This window comes from Sinocyclocheilus anshuiensis, unplaced genomic scaffold (genome assembly GCF_001515605.1).
Source record: "Sinocyclocheilus anshuiensis isolate Anshui unplaced genomic scaffold, SAMN03320099.WGS_v1.1 scaffold3153, whole genome shotgun sequence".
NCBI lineage: Eukaryota > Metazoa > Chordata > Actinopteri > Cypriniformes > Cyprinidae > Sinocyclocheilus > Sinocyclocheilus anshuiensis.
Window position 1 is genome coordinate 216,960 of NW_015555991.1, and position 12,780 is coordinate 229,739.

The 12,780-nt window shown below is 37.9% G+C and overlaps 1 protein-coding gene across 1 annotated transcript in view; it reads right to left on the reverse strand.

Annotated features, from left to right (window-relative positions):
• Nucleotides 1–12,780, reverse strand: part of LOC107676104 (synaptotagmin-11-like) — a 31,054-nt gene that overhangs the window by 9,726 nt on the left and 8,548 nt on the right. The window contains exon 2 of the mRNA XM_016470630.1: nucleotides 2,798–3,687. Coding sequence (XP_016326116.1) covers nucleotides 2,798–3,687 — 890 coding nt within the window. The remainder of the gene's footprint in view (nucleotides 1–2,797; nucleotides 3,688–12,780) is intronic.

The window sequence follows — 12,780 nt, forward strand, 5'->3', positions numbered from 1 at the left end:
AACATAGACGCATTTATGTAGATCGGGGGCGTATTCCCTTCAAAAACAAACGCGATCCACTGTCTCTTTAGCGGCTCAGATGTCGGGAGTAAACGACGACTGCTATGTTCATTATTACATCCAACAACAGAAGACCTCAATCGCTTAGGAGTCATTCTTGTCTACATCTGCTCCAGCGGTGAAACAATGGAGGACTGATGACAGCTCACTCAGGGCGGGTCTAAGGTAAGACACCAGTCCAGTCTGTGCTGAAATGCTACTGTCAATCAAACTATCGTGGGAGGGGCCTGTTTTTGTGATGTCACACAGACAGGCATCTGAGATCGGCTCGATTTGAGAAAGGGGTAAAGATATGAGCAGATTAAAAAAAAAACACTGGGTGGATTTTTATAATTTTAAGGTGGTTGTGTACACACACTGCCTACACACATTTCTGTTCAAACAACTTGTAAAAGTGCATGTAGCATCCTATGACCCGTTTAATAAAACATTTGTGGCACATTTGTAACAAAGTCTCAGCTTTCAAATCCTGTTAATAAAAAATTAGGGATAGCCCAAAAATGAAAAGTCACTGTTTATTTTCTTACCACTCAGACCATCTAAGATGTAGGTGACTTTTTTTCTTCAGTAGAGCAGTAAAGAAGGTTTTTTTAGCTGAAACAGTCAATGGCTACCGTCACTTTAAGAGTCAAAAAGAGCAACACAAGCAACACAGAATTAATAACTGTGGCTCCTGATGATATAGTGAGTTCAGATGAAGCGAAATGAAACAATCCATTCATAAAGATAGTCACTCGCTTCATTTCTAATTGAATCATTTGAATGATTGAATGAATCATTTGATTTGAATGATTCAATTAATCATTTATTAAAACAGGGACTTGCTACCTCCTACTGGTGGTTTTATTGTCATATTTATTTATCCATGACAGGCCTAAACCAGTCAATGTCAATCTACAAAAAAACTTTCAGGCCCCAGAAGGAAAAATGGCTTATAAATCATAGTTTATTTAATAAAGCTCAGTTATTTATTAAATGGAAATTTTAAAAAATTAGATACATTTTGTAATCATTGTGTAAAGTTAGCTATAGCTAGGACCCCCAACCCCACCAAAGAAATACTTGACAACACCATCCCCCCTGAATTTTTTTTACAGTTTGACCGCTGGTCACGTTTATGCAATTATATTATTAAAGCACCCAATAATGATGTGAAACATGGATGTTTTACATGCCTAAAGCATATAAAGCGAATAAACTAGTTTTAATCGACTCACCTTTTTACATAAACCATGAGAAACCATAATTTCGCCCCTTCATTCAAGTGCTCGGTTCATGCATGTGCATATCGCCAGCTCATCAGTCTTTAGTTCAAGTCCAAACTGTTTCCTCAATTCAGTGGCATCATATACGCCGGTATTTTGGCTCATTTCAAGTCGGAGTGACTGTCAGGCATGTCCAAAAGTGAGTTTTAATTGAGTAAATTGTAACTTGAGTCGTGAACAGTTTCAAACGGTTCAGTCCAACTTGGTGAACTGGTCCATCCAGTCCGGACCGTTTGCCTGAGGATCTGGATAACAGGTTGTAAATGATGCTCAGTTTCTTGCACAGACCGATCTTTTCACTTCATAAAACCTAAATATATTATCAGGAGCTACAGATATTAATTTTGTGTTGCCTGATATGCTTTTTTGACTCTCAAAGTGACGGTAGCTGTTGACTTGCATTTTATTAATCAAGGACCACGATTTCAGCTAATAATTTTCTTTACTGTTCTACTGAAGAAAAAAAGTCTCCTACATCTTGGATTGCCTGAGGGAACAGCAAATGTGTCGTAGCGCCTTATTAACATAATAACATAAAATAAATGACAAAAAAGAAAACAAATGACATAAAAGCTGCCTTATGTGCAATTTAAATATGTGTACAAATGTTTATTGATTATTAAAGCTGCAGTCCGTAAGTTTTGCCTCTTTGTCGCATCTCTGTTTGAAAACCTGCAACTGCAGCTATTTGTGGAATTATCTTCCTTGCGTGGGTTGTGCACCGGCACGGCTCCAGCGTGGATGAATCTAATGTGTGGCTGTCAGTCACCGCACCGGTGTGGATACTGCACTTTGTATTCACTGATTCTACATCTTGAAAGTATGACCTAAATTAGAGTTTTCACTGGAGAATGTCATCTGAACAATTAAGTAACAACTGCCACTTTTGTTCTGATCAACTGAGGAAAAAAGCATTACAATAAATTGCGCTATCAATGGTGATTAAATCTAACGATCGGTTAGCTCATATCACATCAAACCGCGCCAATTCGACCTTTCTGGATTACAATCCGCCATTTATTCCAGCTGCTGTGAGAAAAGGCTATAAACGATCCGTCACCTGCAGCATCCTCACATGCGATATTCTAGTAGCTGGTACAACTTCTTTATGTTTACAGACGTGACGTAATGATGCAGCGCCATGCTCGAATTTCCCACGAAAACCTACCCGTACCACTCAAATTAGAAAACTTTATTACAAGCTAACCGTTGTGAATTGAGCTAAAGTAAGGAGATAGTTTTGAACACTGGCTGGTTATGTACTTACTCAAAAATTGATTTTGGATCATTTTTAAACAAAAAAGTTATGGACTGCAGCTTTAAATATATTTAATTAATTAATTGATTATTAAATACAATTTAATTGTCCGTTCAATTAAGTGCATACTGAATTTCCCGTTTCGGTCAAGAATTTTCATTTGGTGCATCACTAAGTATTCCCACCTTCCTATGTAAGGTCAAAAAACACTCACCTGCGTGTTCCTCTTGCTGATTTGCTGGGTGATGTGCGCCCGTCCCGTACTGGGGTCCACGCCCGTCAACGGCACCACCGCCTCCCCGATGACATCATCCCGTGCAAAGCGATCAAAGCTGAGCACCAGGAAGTGCAGCGAGAGCTCGGGCAGCGAGCTGTATGGGATGCCGTAGAAGGTGAACATCTCATCGAACACGGGTTCCAGAGTCTTCCTCAGGACGCGCGTCTTCACCCGGTGTTTCTTTTCGGGCAGGATGGTCATCTTCACGTAGGGGTCGGAGCTGCCTGCCTGTTCATCCACCGCAGGGAGCCCCTGTGCTCCTACGATGATCACAACGAGGGCCTTCTTGGGGAAGTTGTAGTCGATGGCCAAACTAAGCGTTCCCAGAGAGGGGGAGTCGAGACTGTGGGGCGACGCCGTCTTACTGGGTGCTTCGCTGCTGCTTCCTGAGCGGCTCTCCATACAGCAGTAGTCAGCCCGGATGGGCAGCGCCCTCTCCAGTCTGGGAGGTCCCACAGGTGGTACCAGGTGGTTCATCTGTAGGTGCGGGGTACCACCTTCCGGATATGCATCCACAAGGAGTACATTGCCGTTTGGGGATCCACGACCCCATTCTCTAAGCAGGGAGCCTGATCCTGAGCGCCGGCCCACCCGTACGATCTTCTTGCTGTTGCTGAGGGTCTCGGGGTAGATGCTGATGCCTTTGAGCATGTGGATGAACTTGTAGGGAGGGTCAACGGGTGGGTCGTAGGGGCCGCTGGTCAGCTTGTACGCACCTGTCATTTGACGATATCGCCGCTGACAGCACGTCCACAGAAAAACGGCCACCGTCACGGAAACGACCAAGACCCCTGCACCCAGAAAACCCGCAAGTACTGGGGACACATCTGAAAGAGACAGACACAGAGCATTAGATCACCTCCTGTGGAAGAAGTACACTTTAGCGATCAGCATTTATGTTGACAAGCATTTATTGTAAACTAAAACATATATTAATGTCATTTATACTGAAACTTGAATGTCATGTATATACAGGGATGTACATACTGTAAGTAGTGCGCATGTGTGACCAAATAAAAAAATGCGCTGGGTAAATAAGTTCAGACCACTCATTTGCGTACCGACATGGTTGACAGCTGTTAATGCACAATCACCGTTTTAGATCAACCAACTGTAGTACTGTAAAAGTATTTCAGTTTCAGAGCAAAATGCAAAACTGAGACATTTTGTTCACTGAAGCTCTTCACTCAGCAGCGCTAAAACCAACAGCATATACTTACTTGCCAAAATGAAAGCTTTCTGATTTTAGGTTTGAAAATGTTAAAAGTTCATATAAAAAAAAGAAAAGAAAAAAATAATATGTAAATATTTGCACTGTAATTTTTAAGTGTACTATAAAATAATTGTATTTTTACTTGATAATTACTTTTTATTTTAAAATATAGTAGCATTATAACACTTTATTTATTATTTTATTTGAAAAAACACAAAATAAATAAAGTGCAATAATACTACTATTACTGTTATTATTAATAATTATTAAATTTTTATAGTTATATTTAATATATTTGTAATATATTTGTAATTACACATTTGAGGTGATGAAATTGCAATTTAGTCTTTTTTTAAATTATTAATTTTAAATATAATATATAAATATAATATTGAATAAAAAACAGTTAATACTATAATCAAGCACTTTACACGTGTTTTAGTATGTTAGTCAACACATCAAAATAAGTGTGCTCTAAAGAATGACAAACGATTATTAAAACTATTTTGGCAATATTACAGTGCGATTTTTAAAGGTCTAATAAAGTGCATTAAGAAACAATAATGAACACATAAGTGGTCTTTTATTTCATTAATATTATGTTATCTGCAAGTACAGTTTTATAAAAAATATAATTCAATACAATTAAGTATCCTTATTTTTCACAAGGGACATCATGATTATAAATTTAAAGAGTCTCAGATTCACAAAGTCACAATTTAATCACACTTAACTAATATTCATAAATACAGTAAGTGTCTTGAGACTTGACTTGAAATATCAAATTAGAGACTCGTGAAATGTTTTGGTCTAAAAGTATATATTTTTTTTAATAACGTGACACTGTTCAGAACAAAAAGTCTCTCGACACTCTTTGTCATGATCATTTGATGTCGTATTCCTTAGCATGGAGGACCAGACAAAAACAGCACACAACTTCTATTTTTTTTTAAATCCTTCCATTTTACCACATAAAGCGTCATCTGATGCTAAAGGTTTAAATATAGGCAGGTTTAGAGTGAAGGTTACCATCCATTTACAATAGGGACAACAAATTATTGAGTGGACATTTACAGGGGGAAAAAACACATAAACGTTGTTCATTGTTTATTTTTTTTAAGGGAATTGGCCCCTTACTTGCCACCTAGATAATGAATAAACACTAATTTAAAAATGTGAATGTTATTAAAGATTTATAAAACATTATAAATCTTCTTTTAGATAAATATGATGTAATAAACAAGGAAATTCCTAAAAAGGCTTATAAAACTATTACCACATGAAATTTGTATCTTGAATTGTGAAACAAGACTTCAGATTTGACTTGTAAAAAATTGCTGTAAAAATACCGGGAATTTTCTACAGTAATGTACCGTTCTATGTAAATACAGTTAAATACTGTAAATGATGATGACAAAATGTTAACAGCAAGCTACTGTTCAGTCTTACGGTATAATACAGTATTTTTTTAGTCAGACGTGTGTTGTTGCTTGAACCCGCTCATAACTCATCTGAGCAAAACCATAACGCATCAACTCCCATCAACAGTCAAGAGGTGTGCACTCATGCAGGTTTAAAATTACTGATCTACAGTATTTTATTAATGAGAGAAAGAAGAATAAGAAGCAGAATTAAAGACGATTTTTGCCCCACCTGTGAGCTGCCAGCATCGAAATGAATGGCGCATTCACCGGCTTGCTTTTCTACTCGCCGACTTAGGTAACTTAAGTGCGATTTTAAATAGTGCGATTAGCTAGCTTGTTCATTCAAGTTTAACTTTTGTTTTTTTGCAATCTAATCAAATGGTAACGTTATATGTGATCATCCATTTAATTTTTATTTTTTTGTAAAATCTGTGTGATAGACTGGGCTTTATTTTACCATTTGTTGTGGGGTTTAATGTGCGCTAAAGTTATGTTAACAGTTATAATTATACGGTAATCATTTTATTATTCAGTCAGAGAGAACCTTAATGTCTGTGTTGGTCTAGTAAGATTATTTTGGTGTTACGGTGTATGGGCTGATACCCATATTTCATACTGTTTCTGAACAGTAACTATAATTGTTGTCTGCTTCAGTTGCTGGTGACGGATGTTGTTGGTTAAGGTTGGATGATCAGTATTGAAAGCCACATCATATGATGGCATCCAGCAAAGATTCATCACAGAGCTTGCTGCAGCTTTCGCCAGCTACTCTCTTCAACTTACAAAGCCAAGAGAAAGCTACAAGGACATTGGAGTTTGTTCAAAGGTAAATATTGTTTGATTTTTTTTTTTTTGCCCCTCTTCCCAGCTTTGTTCAGAAATTGTCATTCTCTCTTTTTACCTCCCACCACACCTCTCTCTTTCTTTGTGTCTCTCAAACACAGTAGGATGCCAATTTTATCTTTATTTGCCACACCTAACATTCTATATTTCTCTAATATTATTACATTTTAGGCACTTCGTTGGTGTGAACAACGAGAGAGAAACAAGGGCCAGCCAAGTGACGGTGGTGTCGAAGAAGACAGGGCAAGGTTTTACAAAAACCTTATGAACTTTGAGTATTCACAGCATTTTGTTCTGTTCTGTCCAGTCTCGCTGGTGAAGTGGAAGCAGTGTCATTAATAATGCTTTAATAAAAGCCTAATGTTTTAAAGCCATCTCGTGTCTGAGCAATTTGTGTTCAAGTAATTTTAAGTTGTATTTAATTTTAGAATGTAATGTAATCATTTTAAATCATTAGCTTCTAGCAGTGTTACAATGTTAAGATCACATTCTACAGTACTTTAATACATTTTACAGTAATAAAGAGCTTATGAAATTACAGTTGGAATACTAAAATAACAGTGTAATGACAGTATTATACTGTAAAGCTTATATTTTTTTACAGTATGGTACTGTAATATTTTTACAGCAATAAACTGTTGTTGCAGATTACAGTAGGTACACTGTAGAATAACAGCTTTATGCTGGCAAATGTAGCTGCTAGTAGTTTACTGTAATTTAACAGTGACATTTTTTTACAGTAACTGGGAACATGTCTGCATTCAAGGTAATAAAACATCCATATACAACATACCACAGCAAACTGCTTTGTGTGACCTTAAACAAATACATAAAACTAGATCTCACAGCAAAGCACCGAAACATTTTGCAGTTTGCAGGCACCCACTCATTTCAGAACGGCAGTTTCTGCCCTTAGGCTGCAGGTTTAAGTTGCCAGAATATGGCAGAAATGGAGCAAAGCGATCATTCACTCTGCAAGCCTGTTCCCAAGTTGAAGTATATTTATTTAGCAACTTAATGCCATCATTTTCATTTTTGTGTTTGCATACAGTAATGTGTTGTTTGTACTTTTAATGTGTATTTTGGACATGCAATTTTAGAAATTACTTGAATTTGTTACTGGTTTTCATGTTGTCTTGCCTTTTTGTCTATATGTATGTCATGATTTTTTATATACAAAATAGAAACTAATTTCATGCAGAATCTCCTACAATCTTTGCATATTAAGAAGAAAGTATTTTAACATTAAAAAAACGACACACTTCACCTTCAAAATTTGTATTCAACAAGCGTCATTACCGCTGCAGAACAAATACTAAATACTGAGCACAAGTCATTTTTTTCATAACTCATAACTCATTATAGTTTCATTTGGATTGTGACCCACATTCACAGAGAGCTGTGGGTGATAAAGAGTTGGATGAGGTTTCTAGAGAAAAACATCTGGTCTCAAAGTGAATTTAACAGAACAACAAACATGGCCAGCGATGGCCTCAAACTGAGGTAAGAGACTGACACAGTTAGATGCAGAACAGAGAGAAACAGGAGAGAACAGAAAAAAAACAGCAGCTGCGCTTCAGGTCAGTTCAGACAAAGGCAAAAACATGAATATGAAAAAAAGAGATTTATGGAGTATAATTACAGAGCGTGTTTGTGAGGGAGAAAAAGTGCACTCATATTAAAAAATGAGCTTTCTATGTATTGAAATGATCTATGGTAATGAAAAGTATAATTACAGAGCGTGTTTGTGAGGGAGAAAAAGCACATATTTTCATATTAAAAAATGAGCTTTCTATGTATTGAAATGATCTATGGTAATGAAAAACTATTTTCTGGGTATTGCGGGATAATTCTTGCCCTTGGCTACAGCTTGGATTCTTTCCTGTTTAATTCATGACTATTTGCTTCTTGCTTGTTCCACAGCCATTTGCTAGCTAACGGGGCAGATGCTGAGCACAGCAGTTATATTTATGATCATGGATTCTTCATTGCAGTCCATGAGAGGATCCACCAGCAACATTCACCTGACTGAAGCATTTAATATTCACACAGACCCAATCTCAACACACAGACGCCTCTTCTGTTTCATTAAAGGAGGCAAAACTGACAGTGCCAACAGAATCTGCTCATTTATATTGCTGTCATAATTGGCTCATTAAAACAAATCCCCCAAAACATTCAAATGTCAGCAACAGACCATAACAAGCTTAACCGGAGCTGGCAGGTGCTGCTTTTGCCCCATGCTGCAGGGCATTCAATTAGGAAACATTGCACTGTGGGTTCCCTCTGCCCAAACACCTTTAATTACAGACATGGAAACACGCTAATGTCCGGAGGGCACGACACATGGCTTTAGGACAACTTGAAACATTCACAACCCATTTTACTTTAATAATGTAATGTATTTATGAGTGAAACAGGATATTCAACTATGAAAATGTGTAGTTTATGTCGATTTTATTAATTGGGAATTGTTTTGTCCGTGAAAAGCGTATGTTTCACAATGACTTGTTTGGGGGGGGGCGCGTGGCCTGCGAATGCTGACCCTGATACTGACATGGCAATCGTGGCATTCAATGGTCAAATATTTCACCATTGTACATCGCAATGCTATATATCAGCATATATAGCTGAAACCGGTGCTACTTTCATAGCTCATAGTATCACACCACAGACTTGTGCTCTCACATTTCACCTAAACACAACTGCCTTCATCTTGAATCTCATGGTGTGTTCAAGTTATGGCAGAAATATTGTATTTATGAGTTGAATGCCCATGACGTGTGCCCACAAAGTTGTAATTATGAGTGGGATACTCAGGATTTTCCTTAAGCCCAGAGTTTCTGAGTTGGGGGCATGTCAGTGAGAAAACATGTCAGACTCAATAGATGCAATGTGCATTAACTATTGAAGAGAATATTGAAAATGTGGCATCGGTTGCAACATTAGCCTAAAACATTGCCACAATAGCTATTTGGCCACTGATCAACCAATTAGCTCGCACAGCCTAGATGACATCATCAGAAAATGGAAGTTGTTTTAAAGATGAAGCATTTCATGTTGACTATAAGAAACTCCTTGTTGGTTTTGTGTGGAGCACAGTCAGTTTTAAAATTCCTTTCCTTGATAGACTGGCGTCCACTGGCTCCATTTTCTTTGTCATTCCCTTTCTGTCTCTGACTTGACACTCTTCCCTATTCTCTTTTTGTTCAATTAATTTCACACCCTTCTTTCTTCTCCTCTCGCCAAACTCCGACCTCCAAGGCCCGGGGCGGTGAAGTGCTCGGGTCGCCGTGGCAACGACAGGTCCCTTTCTTTGCTCATGGCTCAGAGCTGACTGGAATTGTGAGACGGCCCCGGCTTCAGTGAGCTGATGAGAACAGGATGTGCTCTCCTGCCCCGCACAACAGCCTCCTTAAGGAAACGCCAGCCAATGGGAACACAGAAACCAACCACATGCAACAATAACTCTAGGGAGACAAGCCACCAAAAACACTTCCAGCTGAAAATGCAATTTAATGAAACAGTATGTCACGAAATAACACAGCCAAATGTGTTCTTTGTAATTTAGAATAATTATAAAATAAACTACAAAATTACCAAGTTATAATTACCAGGCTACTTTCAGAAGTTGCACATGATAACAAAACAAAATGGCTCGAAATACCATTAAAAAAAATTGACACTTTAGCATACTTTTTTAAAAAGTAAGTAAATATACTTGTGTGAACGGAATGTAATGTTTTCAGACACTTACTTGCATGTTATTTTCTATTTAAAATAAATATATATTACAGTTTAAATTCATATTATATACATGTTAATTGCTTTTTTTGACCCACTTAAGTAGGACTTAAGTACATCTTTATATGTAATTACGTCATTACTTCTATTGTCTTTGAAATATGGTTAAAATGAACTGCCAAATATACTGACAAACATTTATGGTAAACTAAAATATACTTAATTTCATTTCTATTGAACTTGTATGGCATGTACAGTGCCCTCCACTAATATTGGCACCCTTGGTAAATTAAAGCAATAAGCCCCAAGAAGCCGTGGTTTACAGTGAATTTAAACAGTTGTTAGAATTATAAATTCACTGTAAACCACGGCTTCTTGGGGCTTATTGCTTTTATAAAACGGTTATTCCACATACGTAGTTAGGTTTCACTAAATAAAACAGCAAATAAAGTGTAATGATATTAATAAAAACATTATTCTTCAGCCAAACAATGTAGTTCCTCAAAAACGGTTGTGGTTCCAAAAAAGTGGTTGCCGAGCAACACGCAAACGTAAACAAAGGTGTATGTTTGTAGAGTAACTTACAACAGCTTCGAACGTGGCTCAGCCAATCAGAATCAAGGACCGGAACTATCCGTTTTATAATCTACAACCAGCGGCTCAACCAATCAGAATCAAGGAACTATCCGTTTTATAAATGAGCAAAGACGGCTGTGAAAATAAATCTGCATCGTTTATCCTTTTGATCTTTCATTCCAAAACAATCACAAAATTCTAACCTACACTGAAGTAAAACAATGGAAAGGGGGGGATCTCATTATGAAATAAATGTTTTTCTCCAATGCATGTTGGACACAATTATTGGCACCCAATGACTGCAACGTCCTTTTCCCAAGGTAGCAGCTCTGAGTTTTCTCCTTTAATGCCTGTGAGTTTGGAGAACACCTGACAAGAGATCAGAGAACATTCCTTCATCCAGAATCTCTCCAGACCCTTCACATTCCCAGCTCCATGATGGTGCTTCTTCTCTTCAGTTCACCACACTCATTTTCTATAGGGTTCAGGTCAGGGAACTGGGACGGCCACGGCAGTGACACATTTTTATGTTGATTTTGATGTTTGTATTGGATCATTGTCCTGATTGAAGATCTAACCACGGCCTATTATAAGATTTATAACAGAGGCAGTCAGGTTTAGATTTTTTTAATCTGTTGGTATTTGATAGAATCCATGATGCTGTGTATCTGAACAAATGTCCAGGACCTCCGGCAGAAACATAGGCCCACGACATTAAAGATCCAGCAGTATATTTAACTGTGGGCATGGGGTACTTTTTATCACTGTTCGCACTAAGCCCATCTGGTGGGTTTTGCTGCCAAAAAGCTCTTTTTCTTTTTCGAGTTTCATCTCGAAAAACAAAAAGTTTCATCTGACCATAGAAGCCAGAAAAAAGGTCAATTGTCTGTTAATAGTGTAGCAATGTATGGAGCACAGAAGTCACTTTTAAACCAATCAACTTTCTGTTGATCAAGCCGCTTCGAAACAGGCACAAAATTCCAGATCACATGGTTTCCTATTGAAATTACTGGATTTTGCCCAGAAATGTTGCCCAAAAAATCATTGAACAGTGTTCAGCTATTACAAGCAATCACAAATTATCTCAAATGTACTCGTCTCAATTTCTACGAAATTTCTTACTTTTCACTATATCTCAGACTTTTGTCTGTTTACTAAATTAAAAAATGTATTAAGTCTCATATACAATCATACACACTCCACACACACACATACACACATCTGGTTTACTATCCTTGTGGGGACTCTCCATGGGTGTAATGGTTTTTCTACTGTACAAACCATATATTCTATCGCCCTACACCAACCCTACACCTAAACCTACCCCCCACAGAAAACTTTCTGCGTTTTTACATTCTCAAAAAAACTCATTCTGTATGATTTATAAGCTTGTTTCCTCATGGGGACCTCAATTTAGGTCCCCACGGTGACACGAGTCCCCATGAGGCAGTGTGTATTCAGGTTTAAAAAACTCATGGGGACCTCAATTTAGGTCCCCACGGTGACACTAGTCCCCATGAGTCAGTGTGTATTCAGGTTTAAAAAAAGATAGAAAAACGTACACACACACACACACACACACACACAGACACAGACACAGAGTTAACCACATTTCTGACAGCAAATTTAGTTGCTTTAAAGGGTTAGTTCACCCAAAAATGAAAATTAGGCTGCGTTTTACTCACCCTCGAGGCATCCTAGGAGTATATGACTTTCTTCTTTCAGACGAATCCAGTCGGAGTTATATAAAAAATTGTCCTGGCTATTCCAAGCTCTATCATTGCAGTCAGCGGGTGTTGCAGTTGAACAGTACACAAGTCGTCAAATAAAGCACGCGCATTCATAACAAAACGTGCTTCACACAGCTCCGAGGGGTGAATAAAGGCCTCCTGTAGTGAATGCATGCGCTTTTGTAAGAAAAATATCCATATTTCAAACGTAATAAACACTTTTCTCTCACTTCCGCTGACTGTAATACACTGAAGCAGTTCCGGCGGATGATGCAGCACGTATGCTCAGCGCGCGCGCTTCTGAGATATGCTAGTCTTGCGAGTTTGTTTATAGGAGCAAAGGAAGCAAAGTTTCCTTACTTTAGCAAAGGAAAACCAGTCTCCTCTTGG